The sequence below is a fragment of the Cricetulus griseus genome (genome assembly GCF_003668045.3).
Source record: "Cricetulus griseus strain 17A/GY chromosome 1 unlocalized genomic scaffold, alternate assembly CriGri-PICRH-1.0 chr1_1, whole genome shotgun sequence".
NCBI classification, from domain to species: domain Eukaryota; kingdom Metazoa; phylum Chordata; class Mammalia; order Rodentia; family Cricetidae; genus Cricetulus; species Cricetulus griseus.
In genome coordinates, this window is record NW_023276807.1 from 1,261,771 (window position 1) to 1,280,592 (window position 18,822).

At 44.1% G+C, this 18,822-nt stretch overlaps 1 protein-coding gene across 5 annotated transcripts in view; it reads right to left on the reverse strand.

Moving 5' to 3' along the window:
* Ascc1 (activating signal cointegrator 1 complex subunit 1) overlaps window positions 1-18,822 on the reverse strand; it is an 89,173-nt gene that overhangs the window by 19,259 nt on the left and 51,092 nt on the right. For 3 of the 5 annotated variants that reach the window (XM_027388314.2, XM_027388315.2, XM_027388313.2), the window contains exons 8-9: window positions 15,052-15,176; window positions 13,189-13,274 (exon numbers count right to left, since the gene is read on the reverse strand). In XM_027388314.2, coding sequence (XP_027244115.1) covers window positions 13,189-13,274; window positions 15,052-15,176 — 211 coding nt within the window. Of the gene's footprint in view, window positions 1-1,735; window positions 4,889-11,322; window positions 11,500-13,188; window positions 13,275-15,051; window positions 15,177-18,822 lie in introns of those variants that run through there. The other 2 variants (XM_027388316.2, XM_035452242.1) reach the window with 2 other exon arrangements.

Consider the following 18,822-nt stretch of genomic DNA (forward strand, 5'->3'; position numbering starts at 1 on the left):
GGCCACATAAAGAAGCCAGGGATTACGGTACACACCTGTAATCCAGGGGCAGAGAGACAGGAAGATCACTGGGGCTCACTGGCCAGCCAGTTTAGCAAATTGGTAAATTCTAAGTATGGTAAAAGAGCCTGTCTCGAAAAATGTTAAAATCCATTTCTGCTCCTGCAGTGAATCCAGTTTTGGTTCACAGCACCCACATGGTAGCTCATAACCATCTGTAGCATCCCAGGGAATCTGATGCCCTCTTCTGACTGCCAGAGGAATCAGGCACTCACATGATATATATATGTGTGTGTGTGTGTGTGTGTGTGTGTGTGTGTGTGTGTGTGTGTGTGTGTATGTGTGTGTGTATGTGTGTGTGTGTGTGTGTGTGTGTGTGTATGCAAATGCTCATACACAAGAATAATAAAATTAAGTATTTTTTAAAATACCTGACGTTAAGCAACCATCAAGTAAGACACTCAACATGAAATCTGACCCACCCACATGTGTACACACACACACTAACTACAATGAATCAAAAGAGAACCAAAACTTGACTCAGTTCTTCAGTGAATAACACACAAAAGAAAGTGAGCAGATCCCTAGCCATGAATGCAGATGAGCATTTCCTACAGTGAGAACAGGTGCCCACTCACAGAGTCCAGGGAATGAGCTCAGAGGACTGAGTATTCATTCCCTTCCCCTCAAATGCATCAAATAGGCATCTCACTTAGTGCTTTATGCTTAGAAGATACTCAAGTAATGTTACCACATATTTCATTCTGAGGATAGCCAGCAATGAGTCCAGGCAGAGCAATGCCCATCTCTTGGTTTTGTTTTTTGTTTTGCACTTGCTGCCTTTGCCAAACTGTGGCCCATGTCTTGTTATTGTGTTAGCTAGACCCTACAGAACCTGCCATCATCCCCCCGGGCCAAGAAAACACGTGGAAGTATTCCAACACCACTGCAAAGAGAAGCCACCAGCGACTGTGGAAAAAAGCCAAGACAGACGCGGCATCACAATAGGAAAGACAGCCACAGAACAGTAGGAGTATCTTTCCAGAATAGATAGTGGTGTCCATCAGAAATCAGCCGCTGCTTGAATTTAGTTTCATTTCAGTAACGGCTTCCCCTCACTGACAGCTGCATCTTCCAGCACCCTCATTAGTGTCTTCAGACTTCACTTTCCAGGCAACAGAATACATACATTTAGATTTTTTTTTTTTTTTTTTTTTTTGAGAGACGCTGTTGGATTTGGATGTTCCTCCTGCAAACAGCACACAGTGAGAGACCACACTGGAGTACTTCAAGCTGCTCTACGGTTCTCTCTGAAGCATCTGTCAGGAGCCCTCAGACTCTCTAACATGAAGTACTCTTCTAGCACTGGGAAAAAGGCATCCCCCACTCCCGTCATTCCTCACACTCCTATTATAATCATCAAGATTGGAGGCAGAGGGTCAGCAAGATGGCTCAGTGGGTAAAGACACTTGCTGCCAAGCCTAATGACCACATTTATCATTGACACAGTGAAGTAACCCCACCCATAGCTTGACCAGACATCTCATCACAATCTCCTCCCTAAACTTCACATTCTTTTTGCTGTTTGTGCTAATTATAAATTTGACAGCCATTTGTCATAAGAGCACTCAGGAGGGAAGATGAGTTCAACTGCCAGTACCTCCAGTACTACCAAGGCAAACATAAACATGCTTACTAGAAACGAACTGAGTAAACAGAAATTCAATAGCATTGGTTCACTGAACGTTGTTTACTAAATATTTATTAATTCGTTACTATATCTCGAGGCTCTGTTAAATATGCACATCAACGATACTAATGAGGCGGAGGAAGGAGAATCACAAGTTCATGGCCAGCAAACTGCAAGGTAAGATTCTGTTTTGTTATAAGTGTGATACATCAAATAAAGCAGAGTTACACTGGATAAGATGAAATATAATCAAGCTGGGGGCTAGGAAGACAAGTTCATAAGCAGCATCTGTGTTCAGATCCCCAGCACACACTCATACATGTGCACACACTAATACATTTTTTTAAAAGACAAAAGCTGATTATACAAAAGTTTTAACAGTATGGAGAATGAACGAGAGAGAGACCTGATGTTGACCTCTGCCTCCACACAAACACACACACACACACACACACACACACACACACACGCATGTACACACATATACAAAAAGAGATGATTAAACTAAACTCTACATTCTAAGTCAGGAATCATCAAACTTCTGTCAACGGCCAAATGGCCTCACACTCTTGGTCACAACAGTGCCTCTGATGCATGCAACCAAGCTGTGCTCCAGGACAACTGGATGAGGCCCACAGAAAGGAGCTCTGCCTCTGCAGTGCTGGAGACTTGGGCTCAAGGCCTCCTGCACACCCAGTGAGGGCTCTACCTACCACTGGGCCACACCCTTGCCTCACACTTTGAGTGCCACAGGATTTTCTCGTGTCCTTTAACTCTTCTAATGTGTTCTACTCCCTGACCACTAAAAAAGAGTCAATTCTTGGTCTGAGGACCCAACAGGTGGTGGGTCACAATGGCTCCTCAGACTCACTACTGACTGCTCTCCCAAGTTTATGGCCTGAAGGACTATTCAAAAGATGTCCTCACTTGCAGACTTGTCCAATTTTGGTTATTGAGATAGAGTCATGCTACATAATCCTAGTCTTAAAACTCTGGATCACCCTGCCCCAGCCTCTGGAATGCTGAGATTACACACACGTGTTGCCACCTCAAGCTGAAGCTGACTCTCTCTCTCTCTCTCTCTCTCTCTCTCTCTCTTCTCCCCTCTCTCCTTCCCTCCATGTATGTGTGTGTGTGCGTGTGTACTTGAGCCATGACACATGTGCAAAGTGGTGGTCAGAGGACAGCTGTGAAGTGCTGTCTCCTCCTACATTCCCTTGGGTTCTGGGGATTAAACTGAGGTCACCAGGCCTACACCACACACATCTTTAGCTAAGGAGCCATCTGCTGGCCTTGATTCCACTTCTTAAAAGAAAATTAAACATTTGAATGAAAGGTAGTGCTAGCTTCTTGATAGCTTGCTCTAATATGAAACACTTTATTGGGCAATTTGTTTGTTTGTTTTGTTGATACATAGTCTTGCTGTGTAGCTCAGACTAGCCAAGACCTTTCAATCTTCTTGCCTTGCCTCCAAAGTGCTGGGATTACAGACATGTTCTACCACACCTGGACCTGGTTAATTTCTTCTGACAATTCCTATTATTATTATTATTACCGGGTTTTTTTGAGACAGGGTCCCACTATATAGCCTTGGGTGGCCTGGAGCTCACTATGTAAACTAGGCTGGTTCTGAACTCACAGAGATCCAACTACTTCTGGTATTAAAGTATATATGGCTATGCCTGGAATACTTTTTTTTAAAGGTTCCCAATTCCCTGATAAATTCTAAGCTTGGCTTTTGCTTTTGTTTCTTTGAGCACAATCCAAGTCGGCCACTCTGCTGCGTTGTATCTTCGTGAGTTGTTAGAGATCTGTTTGTTATGAGTGGTTTCCTAAATGCCTAGTCTTCACTGATTGCTTACTGGCCACACTGGGGAAGAAAGTTCTTTGAAGAACTGCTACCCAAGAGAAGGGACAGTCTATTCTTCCAGAGAGGAATTTCATTTGCCGTTGCTGTAGACCTGGGAATACTACTGTTCAAAACCTCCTGACATGAGCTCAAGACCACAGGGTCCCCATGTCTTCTTTTAGAACCAAATAATGAATTACATTTTTTGTATTTTGAGGTGGAGCCTCACTATATAGCTCAGGCTAGTCCTGAACTCATGATATAGCCCAAGTTGACCTCAAACTGATGCAATCTTCCTGCCTCAGCCTCTCATGTGCTGAGACAGCAAGCCCAGCTGAAATAATTTCTGCACTGTCTAAGGATCTTTGCTGTCAGCTTTCACCCATTTTCTTTCCCTTTTGCTCAGATTTCCTTGATTTCTCTTCCAGCCCTGATAGAACACATGTATGAACCAGTGTATACATTTGTCTCTTTCTCCCTTTCATAAAATCTTATCTTTATACACAAGAAAAATCCTCCGGAGAATTGTTTCTCCCATGCCTAGGTCATGTGACTGTCAAGAATACTTTGGCTCCTTCTGATAGCACGGACAGAGCTATTCCAAAACAGCAGCATGTAAAGTGAGCTGCATTTCGTATGTAAGCAGGAAGACCCTGCTGTGTCATCTGTATGTATGACAGATGGGAAACTCTGAAATTACTCAATAAAGGTTGGAAACTTACAAGCCATGATAGATGCACTATCGGGTCTTAACATCAACAAAAATAAAACAACCAACAGCCAAGGAGAAACACAGATAATTAGCATAACTGCAGGAAAAACCTTCAAAATTTATCAACATGTACACTGTATTTTCCAAGGGCATTTGCTTTATCTAGCAGAATTTAGTCATTATGTATGAAATCAATAAAGACAATTTACCGAAAAGAAAAACAAAAAAGAATAGAAAAAAGATGAGAGAAGTGGCATCTGCTCTGTGACTTTACTAAATAAGAATGTCAACTCCTAGGGGCTGGAGATATAGCTCGCCTTGTACAGTGCTGGTCTAACTGGCACAAAGCTGTGTCTTCCATCCCAGCATTTTAACCCGGGGAGTGGTGCACACCTGTAATCCTAGCACTTGGAAGGTGGAAGCCAGGGGATCAGAAGGTCAAATTCATCCGTGGTTACACAGTGGCGTTTAAGGCTACTTGTCTTTTTCCACAGTCAGAGGCATATCAGGAAGCAAAGATGACACCGTATGCAGCATGAACCTGGAGACAGTGACTTGACCCAGTGCAGCTGGCAGCTGCTTATCGGGTACTGCGATGGATTCAGTGATCAGCCAAGAACTTTCAGAAAAGTTTGAGCTTTGAGAGAAAAAATTAAAAAGCCAAGTAACTAGAGCTAAGAATTGAATTGTACAGAACTATATAATAAATACAATTCTCTTCTTCAAGTAAGAATTTAATTTCTAGTGCTTTTTCTTTGCGATCAACATTTTATGTATTTATATCTTATTTACTTGAGACAGGGTCTCAGAAGCTGGCCTCAAACTCTTGATCATTCTGCCTCAACTTCACAAGTGCTAAAATTACAGGCATGTACCACCACACCTGGTTCATATGGTACTGGGGATCAAATCCAGCACATGTCAGGCAAGCAATCTACCCCGACTGAGTTATATCTCTAGCCCTCAATAAACATTTTTTTTTTCCCCAAACAGGGTTTCTCCATGTAGCCCTTGTTGTCCTGAACTCACTCTGTAGACCAGGCTGGCCTTGAACTCACAGAGATCTACCTGCCTTTGCCTTCTGAGTGCTGGATTTAAAGGCTTGTGCCACTGCACAGCAACATGTTTTTTAAAAGCTTTGAGTCTTCTGGGTTTTGGTCCACCATGAAAGAGTTTAGCAATCAACCTTCCATACTAAAAACAAGTAAGAGCCAGTTAGACAGCTCAGCAGATAATAAAAGCTCTTGCCTTGCAAACCTCAGGACCTGAGTTCAACTGCTGGCTCCACAGTCAGTGGAGGGAACCAATTCTGGAAAGGTGTCTTCTGACTGCCACATGAAAAGCATGATTCATGCATAACTGCACTCATCTCTCTCTCTCTCTCTCTCTCTCTCTCTCTCTCTCTCTCTCTCTCACACACACACACACACACACACACACACACACATACACACACAAATTAATTAAAAACAAGTAAAAATCTCAATAGGCCAAAAGTCAGTAACTCTTCTTAGACCTCCTGAGAGACACAGGATGTGCAAGAATCACAAGTTATCACAGCATCTAGGAGGAAAAACCTCAGGGAAACAACCTGTTGGAGGTGCTGTGTGGAGCCTGAGTTGAAGCACTGCTGGGTGTGGAGGCTCACACACTTGGGAGGCTGAGGCGGGATGGAGAGCTCAAGGCCAGCCTGAGCTACTTGGGGAGCTACTGTCTCATAAAACACTAGAGCCCAGAACAAAGGGACTTTACAGCTATCATACTTAATGTTGAGAAACCTGACACTTCCCTGCTGAGTCAGGAACAAGGCAAAAAGATGTCCCTTCTCATCCCTGCTTCTCAGACCCATACTCAAAGTATCGGTTAAGAAGAGAGAAAATAAAAGAAATACATATTGGGAAGGAAGCAATATAAATAACTGTTCTTTGTCACAGATGACATGATGGTCTAGGATCTATACTTTAGGTAAAAAAATCCAAAAGCTGGGCATGGTGGTACATGCTTCAATCCCAGCACTCAGGAGGCAGAGGCAGGTGAGTCCAACATTGTCATTTTCTAGTGAGCCCCAGGCTAGCCAGGGTTACAAAGTGAGAGTCCTTGCCATAAAAACAAAAACAAACAAACAAAAAACTACAAAACAAACAAGCACAGTAGAGATGCAAGCCTTTAACCCCAGCACTCAGGAGAGGGGGGATGGATTTCTGAGTCTGAGGCCAACATGATCTATACAATGAGCTGTAGGCCAGCCAGAGCTACATAGATTGGGTCTCAAATCTTAGAGACCTCTCTTGGACTTAGTAATAATATCTACCAAGCTTCTAAGACACAAGAGTAATACACAAAACTTAGTTTTATATTTATCGTCAATGAACAATATGAATTTGACATTAAAAATAGAGGCTGGAAGACTGATGGTGATGGTAGAAGTCTTTAATCCCAGAACTCAGGAGACAGAAGCAAACAGATCTCTATGAGTTCGAGGCCTGCCCTGGTCTGCAGAACTAGATCCAGGACAGCCAGAGTTACACAGAGAAACCCTGTCTTGAAAGAAAAAAAAAAAAGCTGGGCGTTGGTGGCACACGCCTTTAATCCCAGCACTTGGGAGGCAGAGGCAGGTAGATCTCTGTGAGTTTGAGGCCAGCCTGGTCTCCAGAGTGAGTGCCAGGATAGGCTCCAAAGCTACACAGAGAAACCCTGTCTCGAAAAAACAAAAAAAAAAAAAAAGACAAAAAAGGGGAGGGTGGGGCTGGGGCTGGAGAGATGGCTCAGCAGTTAAAAGTACTGGCTATTCTTCCAGAAGACCTGGTTTCGATCCCCAGCACCTACATGGCAGCTCACAACCATCCATAATTCCAGTTCTGTGGGGTCCAACAACCTCTTCTGGTCTCCCAGGGTATCAGGAATGCATGTAGTACACAGGCATACATGCAGGCACAAATAAAATTAAATAAATCTCTTTAAAGTTAAAAAGATTACAAATACGGGGCTAGAGAGATGGCTCAGAAGTTAAGAACACTGGCTGCTCTTCCAGAGGTCTTGAGTTCAAATCCCAGCAACCACATGGTGGCTCACAACCATCCGTAATGAGATCTGGTGCCCTCTTCTGGCCTGCAAGCATACGTGGAGGCAGAATGTTGTATACATAATAAATAAAAATAAATAAATAAATAAATAAATAAATAAAATCTTAAAAGAAAAAGATTACAAATACAATATCATCTATATTCACACCCAAAAGAAAGGATACAAAGCTAACAAAATTAAGTAATATCTACCTGAGGAGAACCACAAAACTCTATTTAAAAAAAAAAAAAAAAACCTAAAAAACTCATGGATACATCCAACTTGATCCATTGATTTAAAACAACCTCAGTCAAACCTGGGGGCAGGGGGATGAACCTATGGCTATCAACAAACAGATTCTAAAGTTTATTTAGAAAGAAAAAATCCAAATACCCAAATCAATACTAAAACAGGGGGGAAAAAAAAAAAAAGCAAGCAGCTCTCCTTTATGCCGCACACAGCAGCTCTCTCTCTGCTATGGAAGCTGCTCTCCAGACTTTGGAAGGGCAGCGTCTCTCTCTTCCTTCATGGCCCCTCAGATTGCCTCTGGGACGATGCTGCACCCTCCCCAGTTGCTCTCTGACTTCAGGCCTGATTATACCTCCCCACCATGGTCACAAGGCTCTCTTGTAATAACATTCACTTCTAAAAGGCATAAATAAATAAATAAATAAATAAATAAATAAATAAATAAACAGACAGATAAATGGAACACATTTAGCCTTTTTGATTTCCTCTCAGGGATTCTAAGGAATGAAAATGGAATCAAATGAGAAAGAATAAAACACTGGGATAACTCTAGTTCATATCTAACTCTAGTCTCAGTGAGGCAGAAGCAACTGAAACCGTATTTTAGAGAAACTATTAAAAAATAATGTACCCAGTTTAATGCTGCCAGTCTCCTAAGTTAAAGCATTCTCATAATAAATTAGTCTCTCTCAGCTTGCCATATACATTTTTCATATTTTTTTTCCTGGTTTTGTTTTTGAGAGAGTCACATTCTATAGCCTAAGGTGGCCCGGAACCATTATGGAGCCCAGAATGGCCTTAAACATATGGCAATCCTTCTGCCTCAGTTCCCACTCCCAAGTGCTAGGGTCACATACCAGTTACCACATCAGGATTAGCATAAACTTCCCCCTTCAGTTCCAAGGACTGAACCCAGAGCCCTGTGCACACTAGGAAGACTGAACCCAGGGCCCTGTGCACACTAGGAAGACTGAACCCAGGGCCCTGTGCACACTAGGAAGACTGAACCCAGGGTCCTGTGCACACTAGGAAGACTGAACCCAGGGCCCTGTGCACACTAGGAAGACTGAACCCAGGGCCCTGTGCACACTAGGCAAGCAGCCTACCACCAAGCTATAGCTCCAGCCCTATTTCTGAGACTGGTCTCAGTAAGTTGCCAAGGCAGGCCTTAGATTTGCCATTCTCCTGCCTCAGCCTCTTGAACAGCTGAGATGACAGGCCTGATCACTGAAGCCTCTAAGGAAATGGCAGCACCCTCCAGCCTGGGACCTGCAGTGCTTTTGATGTCTGTCTTTGCCACCTAGGACTTCTTCCTCAGTTTGCAGCCTGCACACACTGGTGAGCAGTCAATCTGTGCCATCAGTCTTTGAGAGGAGGGTCTTAGAGACCAGTTCTATTGCTTCAGGATCCTTCCCAAGTGCCCCAAACAGAAGGCCATTTGCCTGACTGCCAGGGGCTGGCAGTTGATGGCCTATCACTTCCCGATGGTGAGGGAGCAGCTTCTTCCCTTAGCCCCTGCTATGTCTTCAGAGCTTGCTTCTCCGGTTACATGGCACTCACAGCCAATGGTTACACAGACAGCATCTTTGCTGCTACCTCTCAGAAATGGAAACCCTCGAGGGAGCATTGGCCTACTAACTTGGCTTCGGCCATCTTCACTCATGCATCTCCTTTTGGAGCTGTCAGCCAGCCACAAGAACACCATAATTGACTGTGTTTGCTCCTTTGCTGCTTGAATAACACAGGGGAATTATCCTTTGTCAATCCCTCCTTCAAAGTCTTTTTAGGGAAGTCTTATTTTAACCAGGAATAGCCAGATTCTAGACTATTAAGCTGCTTCAACTCTCACAAGAGCTGTACAAAAAAAAAAAAAGTGCCTTCTACCTCCAAAAGCCATTAGAGACTTTCTTCTTATTAATAAGACACCCAGAACACATACTATTCCACAGAACTAAAAGGACCAATTTCTCTCCTGGAGCAGAGTGACAATCGTCAGGCACTCATTAAATTAAATGAGCAATGACTCTTTCCCGATTTTTTCTCGGTGAATAGCTGAGGATCTTGGCTTTTCCAAGGCTGCCTTCCATAGACCCTCCATAGATCCCTGTGGACCTGGGTAGCTGTTAGTATGCCACACAGATAAGCCTGGGCTCCTCAGTACCCAAGATGGCTAGCCTTTCTGTGTCTTCCAGTCAGTTCCTATCTTGTTAATACATTTTTTTTCTTAAAATAATAATTTTGAGATCTGTGAGACAGCTCATTCTGCAAAAGTATACCTGCCACCAAGTCTGATGGCCTGAGTTTGATCCCTGGGACCTACATGGTGGAAGGAACCAACTCACACAAAATGTCCTCTGGCCTCCATATGCTTCTTTGCATGCAATCTAAAATTCAAAATAAGCCCATACCTTTAATTCAGTACTTGGAAGGCAGAGGCAGAATGATGTCCAGGAGTTCAAGGCCAACCTGGACTACATACTGAGCTCCAGGCCAGTCAAGGCTACATAATGAGAACCTCCCTGTCGCCCATTTCAAAAAACAAAAATTAAAGTAATTTCATCCCTAAAATATAAGAATAATTGACTGATTTTCTAAATATTTTCTTTCATTTCAAGGGTTTCAGGGGACATGGGTGCTCATATTCTAGTTGGCACAGCAATTCCAAAAGGTGGCCTACCACAGTTACATAAGGTGTATTTATGCTGGGGTTGTGACAATTACACCCACAGTTGCCTTGGTTTTTTAAGAAGATTTAATTCCCTTGGTTGAAACATAGGTGAAAGACTCTATTTTCTGGAACTAATGATTAAGGAGTAAAGTAAGAGAGACTACAGATAATAGCAGACACTCTGTCCCGTGTTCAAAGGCACTTACTCCACTTCGGCACTTCTGCCCGTGACTGTATGCTGGAACAGCCCACTAACCTCTGGCCCCTCAGAGGCAGGAGCTCCTGAAGGTAGGGAGGGACTGAGTCCTAACTGGTGTCACACCTTCAGAGTCGAGAAGTGCTTCCCTTGATGTTGGTGTATTCAACATGGAAATCTGCTTACTGTTATTCTGGTGCTGGTGCTGGTGCTTGAACCCAGCGTCTGGCTTATACCGGGCATGTATTCTACCATTGAGTTATACCCCCAGCCCCAAAAGTCTGCTTCTTAATTAGTTGCTTGAGATCAGCTGGTGAACATGCTGCTGGCATTTCTGAGTTTTAATCGGGCATTACTCTGGTTCTGACAGACAGGACCTCAAATATCCCATGAGCTCCACCTAAATATAGTTTTCTCTTGCACAAAGCAGCAGGAAAATGCTAAACTGGGGAGTTTTGAATGTTTTTGTGGATTCCAGTCTCTGCCACTAACTAAAATTGCTTTTGGCAAATCTAACCACAGTGGATCCTGTGTTTGAGATTCAAATGAGGAATGACACTAAATGGCCTCCAATCACTCACTGGGCCCAGCTCTAAAACTGATGAGGCATGCATGCATGAGTAATGGCAGAGTGGCAGAGTGGCACATGTTAACACTAGAGGGCGCTACACTGGTGTCGTCACAGGGGGTTCAGGTCAGGAAATTGCAAGAAAAAGATCCTCCTTTCTCCCCAGATTTAATGTCCTAGAGACAGAACCTTAGGAATGTGACAGGCAAGCATTCCGCCACAGGTGTGCACCACCACCCTGACTAGTAGCTTCTCCATCATGACCTGGCTTGGCAGGCGAGTGGCAAGTTGATGAATTCAGCTATAATTATCATCAACATTCTTCTGCAGGATTTAAATGTTTCTCTCCCTTTATTTCCTCGGTTTGGGAATTTTCCATTCATTGCTCTTATTTGCTTCTTTGGTTTTTGAGACAGGGTCTTCTGTAGCTCAGGCAGACCGCCGACTCACTATGTGGACATGTGGACATCTCTGAGGTCCTCCTGATGCTTCTCCCTCCATCTCCTAAATGGGGGGGTTACAGGCTTAACATACTTTGTGGGACTTACTTTGCTCTTTGTTGTTGTTAGCTTGATTTTGTTGTTGTTGTTTTTCAAGATAGGTAGCCTTGGCTGTCCTGGAACTCACTCTGTAGACCTTGAACTCACAGAGATCCACTTGCCTCTGCTTCCTAAGTGCCGGGATTAAAGGTGTGCACCACCACCATCCACTGAATTTTTTTTTTCTTTTTTGATATATATATATAAAAGGAGAAAGAACTCTTTAGGAATGGCTTAAAGCCAACTTGGTTCTCATGGAATTAAAATGAAGCCCAAACAGCCTGTGATAAAAGCCAGTGAAAAGAGCTTTTGGGGAAGAACCTGTGGATTGCTCAGTCTGTCAAGGGATGAGGTAAAAGAATCAGAGAAGGGAGGAGAAGAACAGGCACACTGAAGATGGGTGAGGCTGTGGCCATCGTTACACACTGTGATGGCTAATCTTGACTACATCTGGAATCAACTAAAACCAAAGCAACCGGGCACACTGCTGAGGGATTTTTTTTTTCTTGACTGGCTCATCTGAGGTGGGAAGACCCATGCTAAATCCAGACCATTTAATGTGATAAGACCCACCCTAAATCTGGGTCACATCTTCCTGAGTCAGGCTCTTGCTGGCAAGTTCATTCCTTTGCTACCTACTTCATTAGGATTCTGCATGTACTGAAAAGCAGCTGAGACATCCAGATTCATAGACTCAGCAGCTATCTTGGACTTTCCATCAAGAGTCAGCCAGTTGGACTAGCTGGACCACACAGTCTGTAAGCAATTCCAATAAATACTTTTAATATATACACATTCATTCAATCAACTCCATTCCTCTAGAAAACCCTAATATGAATGCTGACTCTCTCTACCTCTGGAAAAGATCCTTGGCCTTGAAATAGTGTGACCTAAACCATCCACAAACAAGGGAATCGTCGAAAGTCTGTTTCTCTTTGCCCAGAGTGGCTATAACAGGTAGTGTGCAGTAGACAGAGAAATGCAGGACAGAACTTCTTGCATTTCTACCTCCTGGATTAATGTGATTCAGAACAGTAAGGCCTTGGCAGTCAGACACCGACTCCCTACTTTCAGGACACAGACCACTCCTGAGTGAAAATAGACAGTAACCTTGAAGAGCAACTCTCTGGGTGAAGGGGAAAAAAAAATGTACTAGATCAAAACAATTTTTTTTCCCTTAAAAAAATGCAAACTTAAAAGCCGGGCGTTGGTGGCGCATGCCGTTAATCCCAGCACTCGGGAGGCAGAGGCAGGTGGATCTCTGTGAGTTCGAGGCCAGCCTGGTCTCCAGAGCGAGTGCCAGGATAGGCTCCAAAGCTACACAGAGAAACCCTGTCTCGAAAAAACAAAACAAAACAAAAAATGCAAACTCATACCTCTAGCAAATAAAGTAAAAATTCAGTATGTTCAAATCCAGTATCAAAGTAGCTAGGAAATGTTACTCTTCCTTAAATCACGAATTTCAAGTATTCTAAAGGTACCAAGAGGAAGGATGGATGGACAATCTATGGACCCCCTACACCTCTCTATCTCTAACATACATCCTTTCACGAAAAGCAGGCAAAAACACACTGCGGTGTTTAAAGGCAATGGCTTGTCTTCTCCCCCACTCAGGCATGCCCCAAAGGCTTCCATGCTCCTGCATCACACTGACCTTTAAAATGTTCCGGCCATCAAATGATTCTCTTTCCTTGAAGATATATTTGCCGTCTGCTGTGTAGAGATTGTACCTGCCTTCAGCTGTAAATAATCCAGACAATGCAAAAGGAACATGAGAAGTGTGTTTGTGCCTCTCTCTTGAGCATCTATAGGGCCACAGGCCGACCAGCAAGCTTTCACCTCCCGCTAGAAAGCAGCAGAAGGTGGGGAAGAGCAGCTAATGGTCAAGAGATGAGGCTTCCCAGGCTGCATTCTCCAAGCCCTAACTGTATGCATGCACTGGGTAACTAATGAGCTCCTCCTCGGATCTCAGTTCTCCACAGACAAAGTCAGATGTTGAGACTAAGCCACCTCCAGGTTCCTACAAGCCCAAAATAAATGGCATGTGATTTTAATTATGTTAAAATACACAAAAACTCACATATAAACTATTCACAATTGCTGGTGTCCAGGATTTGGGTAGACTTAGGGACTACCTCCAAATGGGGTGTGGGGACTTTACTACCATTAAAGATATCCTTATATTCCACACAGGAAGGCAGCCTGTCCATGACCTTGGCCTAAACAAAACTGTACTCCAGTTGACTAAGTTAATTTATGTTGCACGTCCCAAAAGATGTCCTTAAAGGGCAGCCAGAAGAATATCAAAGGGAAAGGAGACAGAAAAAAAAAGTAATATATCTTTTCATGTCCTTTTCAAGTAAAAAAAATTCAATACAGAGAAGAGCACAGGGAAGGGAAAATTCAAAGGACCCTCAAGCATCACTTAACTTTCAGAATGTTTTTGACCGATAACTCTTTCCTGCCCACTGACAGGCCTTTACAAGCACTCAGACTTTTACTTTCCAGTATGCTCTTCCGTTGTTCAGGTCTGAAGAGTCTCAGGTCAGAGCTGAAGGACTCGCCAGAGTTCGAACAACTCCATGAACATCACACATTTTAGCTATGTGTGGGGGGACAATGGACCTACCCCAGATGAGAAATGTTGGAAACAAGACCCCAACCTCAGGCATACTCTACAACTTAAAAAATAAGTTCTGAAAGCCAGACTCAGTGGCACACACCTACACAGCCAGCACTTGGGATGTGGAAGCCAGAGAAGAGTTCAAGGCCACCTCCTCTGCATAGCAAATTTAAGGCCAGCCTGGGTTACATGAGATCCTATCTCAAAAGCACAAGCAAAGCAAACATAAAAAGCTTCCCTGCTAAGAAAAAAGAACACAAGCAGTTTGGAATGAAGTAAATCAATACAAAAAAAAAAAAAAAAAAACCAAAAAAACCAAAAAAACAAAACAAAAACAACTATTACAAAGTAGGAATTGTGGGCAGGGAGAGAGCCCGGTCAGTAAAGTGCTTGTCTTGCACCTGAGCCCAATCCTCAGAACCCATGCTATAAAAAAGAAGAAGAAAAAAGCTGGCATGGTGGGAGCACACTTATAATCTTACCCAGAGGGAAGCAGAGATAGGATCTTGGGTTCATTAGACAGTTAGACCACCCTACTTAGTGAATTTCAGGAAGTGGGAGGGAGACCCTATCTCAAAAACTAAGGTGCACAGTACCAAGGGAGACTGAGATTCTTCACTGTTTAGGTTAAATTTACCTGGGCATCTTAAATCCTTCTTGGGAGAGGCATGCTAAGGATTGGAAGTAGGATCTCATGCATACTAGGCAAGCACTCTGCCCCTAAACTGCACCCCAACCCTCATGGCGTATTTTTGTTTGCAAAATCTGACAAGCCCATGTGTGACAGAGCTGAGTGCCGTGCTTGGTATGCCCCTTCTGCTGGGTTCATTAGAAGAAAGGTAGATCAGAGATTCTCGATGGTCACAATCCTGCTGCGGCTCCGGGAGGACTTACCATTGGGGTCTTTCCTGAAGAGTGTGTTCATGACCGTGGCGTGCAGTTTCACACTGTTCCAGTCTTTCACTATTAGTCCCAATGCCTGAAAGCGCTCCAGCACTCGGTCAACTAGTTCCTGCAGCCTGGAGAGGTTGAACACCGAAATCTTAGTGAACACAACCGGACCACCAACTCAACAGGCACGCAGTGTGCGCTCTGTGCCAGTCATGGGACGAGGCTGCAGTCCCCACAGAGCTCACTGTCTGATCAAGAAGGCAACCTTGGGAACAAGTCACTGCTGGTTCTCTGCTGGCACAAGCCTGTAATGCCGGCACCCAGGAGGCTGAGTTAGGGTTCATAACATTTATTCTTATTTCCTGTTTGTTTGTGAGTCAGGCCTCACTATGTAGCATTGGCTAGCCTAGAACTCTATGTGGACCAGACTGGCCTGAGAGTCAAGAGATCAATCAGCCTACCTTTGCTGGGATTTAAATATGTGCACCACCACACCTGGCAGGATCATAAGTTTGAGGCAAACATGAGATACACTTGAGTTCCAAGGCAGCCCAGGTCACAAAACAAGACCCTGGGGAGGGGTATAAGGAAAAGAGACATCACTGTGATGCAGTATGGTTTTATGAGAGTGATCAACTACATAGAGACAGATGTCAACATGTTCTTAAAGGATTGATAAAGATTCACAGACAAAACCAGAAAAAAGAAGGGCACTCCAAGCAAAGAAAAAGCAGAACATGCAAGACCCCAGTGATGCAAGGCCATAGCAGACGGCAGCCTGCTGGCTACTGGACACATCTGGGACAGAGGAAGGGGGGCGGGACCTGGGACAGAGGAAGGGGGGCAGGGATATGAAGTAGTGGCCAGACCACAGAGAGTCAGACTTTTAACGGGGAATCAATGCTGTGACCTAATGTCCATTTCTGAACTCTGACTCTGGCAAATAGAAAATGCTTCCAAAGTGGAGATGGGAAGGGAAAAGGTCAGTGGCACAGGACAGGCTAGGTGGCTTCTACACTGGAGAAAGAACAACAGACAACACACTGGCCATGGCACTGAGCACTCTGTATCTGCTAAACCACTTCACCCTCACATCACATCCTTACCCCTAGTTTACCAATGAAGCAGCTAAGGAAAGGAAAGTTACAGAACCTGGGCAAGGTCATGTAACTACTAAGTGGCAGACCCAAATGTACTCCTCCCTTTCTCTCTCTCACCCTTCCCCTCCCCACCTCCCTTAGGGACTGGGAAGATGCTCAGTGGTAGAATGGTGTGTACTAGGCCCCAGACTAAACCACAGCACTGAAACAATTTTTCTATTGACAAATGTCTTCTTTCTTTTTCTGTGTGTGTGTGTGTGTGTGTGTGTGTGTGTGTGTGTGTGTGTGTGTGTGTGTGTGAGAGGCGGGGGAGGAGGGGAGAGAGAGAGTGCACCTGAGCAAACAAGCCAAGTGTACCCACATGTGTGACAGTACAAGTGTGGAGGAGGGGTCAGAGGACAACTTGGGGGAGTCAGTTCTTTCCTTCCACCATGTTGGTTCTGGGGATTGAACTCAAAGTTGTCAGGCTTGGCTGCAAGCACCTTTACCCACTGAGCCATCTCACATAATTTTTCATAATTTTTAAGTTAGCATGCTAGGCAGTGGTGGTACATGCCTCTGATCCCAGCACTCTGTGAGTTTGAGACCAGCCTGGTCTACAAAAACTACTTCCAGGACAGCCTCCAAAGCCCAGAGAAACTCTATCTTGAAAAACAAAAAACAAACAAACAAAAAAATTAAGTTAGTTTATAGAATAATGAGTTTCATTATGGCATTTTCATATGTATATATATTTATCTTTATTATAGTCATCCTCTGGTTACCTGCCCTTATCCCTCCCCCCCAATCCATTTTAGTTCATTAAAATTTTAAAATGAGTTTTTAAAAGTCAGAGCAGGTCAGTCTACCTTCAGAGTCCACACTCCCAGGCCCCCACTATGAACGAGGAAATGATGAAGGCCTACATTCTGGGAGCAACGAGCAGGAACTCGGAAGAACTCAATGAGAAAAGTGGCACCCATCCCGACACACATGGCAGAGGTTAAGGAGAAAAGGGAAGTGAGGACAGTTCCCCAAGCCTGGAGATGGTGCCCAGCCAGGTCTCTAACCCACCAGGCAGCTATGAAGACTCATCTTAGTCGTCAGGGGACAGGGTTGACGAGGTGCCATTCTAACTGTACGGCACAGGATATCAGGCCTGAAGGACAGTTCAGTTCAGTGTGCTTTAGCCAATATGGAGACGCATGCGCTTGGAAGATGAAGGCTGGAGGTCAAGGTCCTCCTCAGCTACAAACGGGGTTATTAGCCAGTATATAGCAGTATGCTAGCCAGCCTGTGCTACACAAGACCCTATCTTAACAAACCAAAAAGAGCTGTGACAGCACAGGACAGGTGTAGCATGGAAGGAGGATTAAGAGCAAGCCAAGAGAAAGCTATGGACAGCCTTCTGGGATGCTGAGCCATGGAAAGGGCAGGGAAGGAACCGGAAGACAGCTGGTAAGGGTGAGAAAACAGGGAGAGGACCTCAGAGAGTCTGGAAGCAGTGCCAACACACACAGCCAGCACACGCAGCAGTGCGGGGCGCCTGTAGCAAAGCAGTTTGTTGGCACACCAGAGGCAAAAGTCTTATGACTGAGGACAGAGGAGGAATCAGACAGGGAGGTGGCAAGTCTCTCAAGACACTGGAAAGGAAGGAGAAATGCTAGTGTTCGGCAGGCCACAAGAAACAATGCAGGTTTCTAAGAAACTGGGAACTGAGGAACTAAAAGCATGACACCCAAAACAGGTAAAGGTGCAGTCTCAGGGTTCAGTTGCCACGACAGAGGTGGGGATGGGGAGATGTGCCTCCACGCTTGTTCTCTTAAACTGTCTCCTGAGTTACCAGACTGGCAGTCATTAACTCAAAGATTCGAGATAATGGGCAATTTTACAGCAAAGAAATCCTATGGCATGCAGGTTCAGTTTCAAAAACCTGATGTAGGATTTCCAGGCATCTAAGCATACTGACATGAGTATCTCAGGGCCACCTCACCAGAACTGAAGAAAAGACTGAATTGGGTGACTGAATTGGTGAGTTTGATGCCAACACCAAAAAAAAAAAAAAAAAAAAAAAAACCCAAAAAAACAAAAAGAAAAAAACCAAACCATGTGGCATATGCCTTTACTCCCAGCACTCAAGAGGTGGAAGTATGGGGGGGTCAGAAGTTCAAGGTCATTCTTGATTACATAGCAAGTTCAAGGCCAGCTTGGGTTATGAGACCCTGTCTGAAAAAGAACTGATGGGTAGTGTAATGTAATTCTATTTGTTTAAAACAATACACACAGACAATGACTCTTGGAGGATTTTACTCTGGGAAGGAAAACAAGGAAACAAGGGGGGCTAAGTTAATCTTTACTTAATTCATCTGTTAAAAAAAAAAAGTACTGAGATGTGCAGTTATAAACCTTAACCTCAAAACATATAAATGCAACTCTATTATTTGCCAATTCTCAACAACTAGACTATCCCTACTTCTTTTTTGCTTTGCTTTTATTTTTCAATTGCATTTATTTATTTAATTGTGAACATGATGTGGAGTTCAGAGAATAATGTGAGAATTTGGTTCTCTTCTTCCTCCACATGGGTCCTAGGGATCAAACTCAGGTCCTTCCGCTTGGTGGCAGGAGCCTTTGCCCACTGAGCTTGAACTCACAGTGTAGCTAAGACTGACCTTGAACTCCACCTTGGTTTCCC